The 1,298-nt window shown below is 49.7% G+C and overlaps 1 protein-coding gene across 23 annotated transcripts in view; it reads left to right on the top strand.

Annotated features, from left to right (window-relative positions):
- LOC102679918 (protein daughterless) overlaps positions 1-1,298 on the top strand; it is an 88,586-nt gene that overhangs the window by 82,781 nt on the left and 4,507 nt on the right. For 17 of the 23 annotated variants that reach the window (XM_031512975.1, XM_031512971.1, XM_031512974.1 and 14 more), the window contains 2 exons: positions 233-376; positions 479-596. In XM_031512975.1, coding sequence (XP_031368835.1) covers positions 233-376; positions 479-596 — 262 coding nt within the window. Of the gene's footprint in view, positions 1-223; positions 377-478; positions 597-1,298 lie in introns of all 23 variants that reach the window. The other 6 variants (XM_031512964.1, XM_031512976.1, XM_031512965.1 and 3 more) reach the window with 1 other exon arrangement.

A 1,298-nucleotide genomic window follows, 5' to 3' on the forward strand; every position in this document is an offset into this window, starting at 1 on the left:
TCTTCTCCATCGCCTTGTACGTGTTACATTAGATCCATTGGTACCAGCGTCAAAGATATCTCTTCGTGCTCGGGATTTCGAATGTTTCTTCAAATTTTACCACCCGCGAACGAGAGCCGTGTCGTTGACGCTGGGATCACTGGGAAGAAAACTCTTTCCTTTGGAAAGAAAATTTGGAACGAAACAGACAATGTGTAATCGAGTTGGAATTTCGGATATTCTGTTGGTACAGGGTACGCGGATGGAGGAACGATTGGACGACGCCATAAACGTGTTGAGGAACCACGCGGAGAGCCAATTAGGCCTTCATTTGGGTCCCGTTGGTCCACACGGTTCAATCTACTCCCACACGTCGCCACCTCAACTGGACCACTTGGTAAGACTTTTTTTCCCCTTTCTCGATTGGACATCGAGACATAGAAATTTAGAGATTAATTTAATTAAAGGGATTAATATTTATTTCTTATTCCCCGCGCAGACGAGTCCTCATCCTGCGGTGACAGTGACGCAACCACAGGGCTCTTACTCCGGCCTCACGCCCACGCCCGACACGGACGGTTCCATCAAAATCGAAAGGTTACCCGTGACGAATGCCAGTAAGTTTCGAATCGGCAATTTCGTTCGATCGATCGTGAAACTTTGTCGCGAGAGGTTGGTGGAACGGGGAAGGAAAAGAAATGAGCCGGGGATGCGAACGAGAAGAGGAACGAGAGGGAGAGATAAAACGTGGCCGACGAGCGTCGTTGACAATTGGCGATCGGGAATGGTTGCGCTGCCGCCGCGGTCTATTCTCGGCGTCGCATCATCGGATAAATACTTTTTCCCATGAGCAGCGGAGAGCGAGAGGAAAAAAAGCGAGGAGAAGGAGTTCCCAGGTGTTCCACGTTGGAGTTAGAGCCCGATAAGGAAGCATTAGATAAATCGCGCAAAAGTAACTGCTGCTGCTGCTGCTACTACTACCACCACTACTATTACTACTACTGCTCTTGGATCGTGCCTTTATTATTCTCGAACACCTCTCTCCGGCGTCTGCGTCGCCCCCCGCGTCGCTCGCTCTTTGTTTCCGTTTCTTCTGTCACGCGTTCCTCTCCTTCGATCCTCCACACCAACTAATGGAATGCACGAGTTTTCCAGCCGCTCTTACCCTCCCACCGTGACGGCCATTTTTGGCCATCGGAATTCGAAAAGCGCAGGAATCTTCTTTCGAGATCATCCTCCTCCTCCTTTTTCCTTCCCTCCTTCTTTTCCTTCTTTCTCTTCGAGAGGAAAAGCATCGACTCCTTCGATACTTTCACCGA

This window comes from Apis dorsata, unplaced genomic scaffold, assembly GCF_000469605.1.
Source record: "Apis dorsata unplaced genomic scaffold, Apis dorsata 1.3 scaffold_538, whole genome shotgun sequence".
In the NCBI taxonomy this organism is placed as follows: domain Eukaryota; kingdom Metazoa; phylum Arthropoda; class Insecta; order Hymenoptera; family Apidae; genus Apis; species Apis dorsata.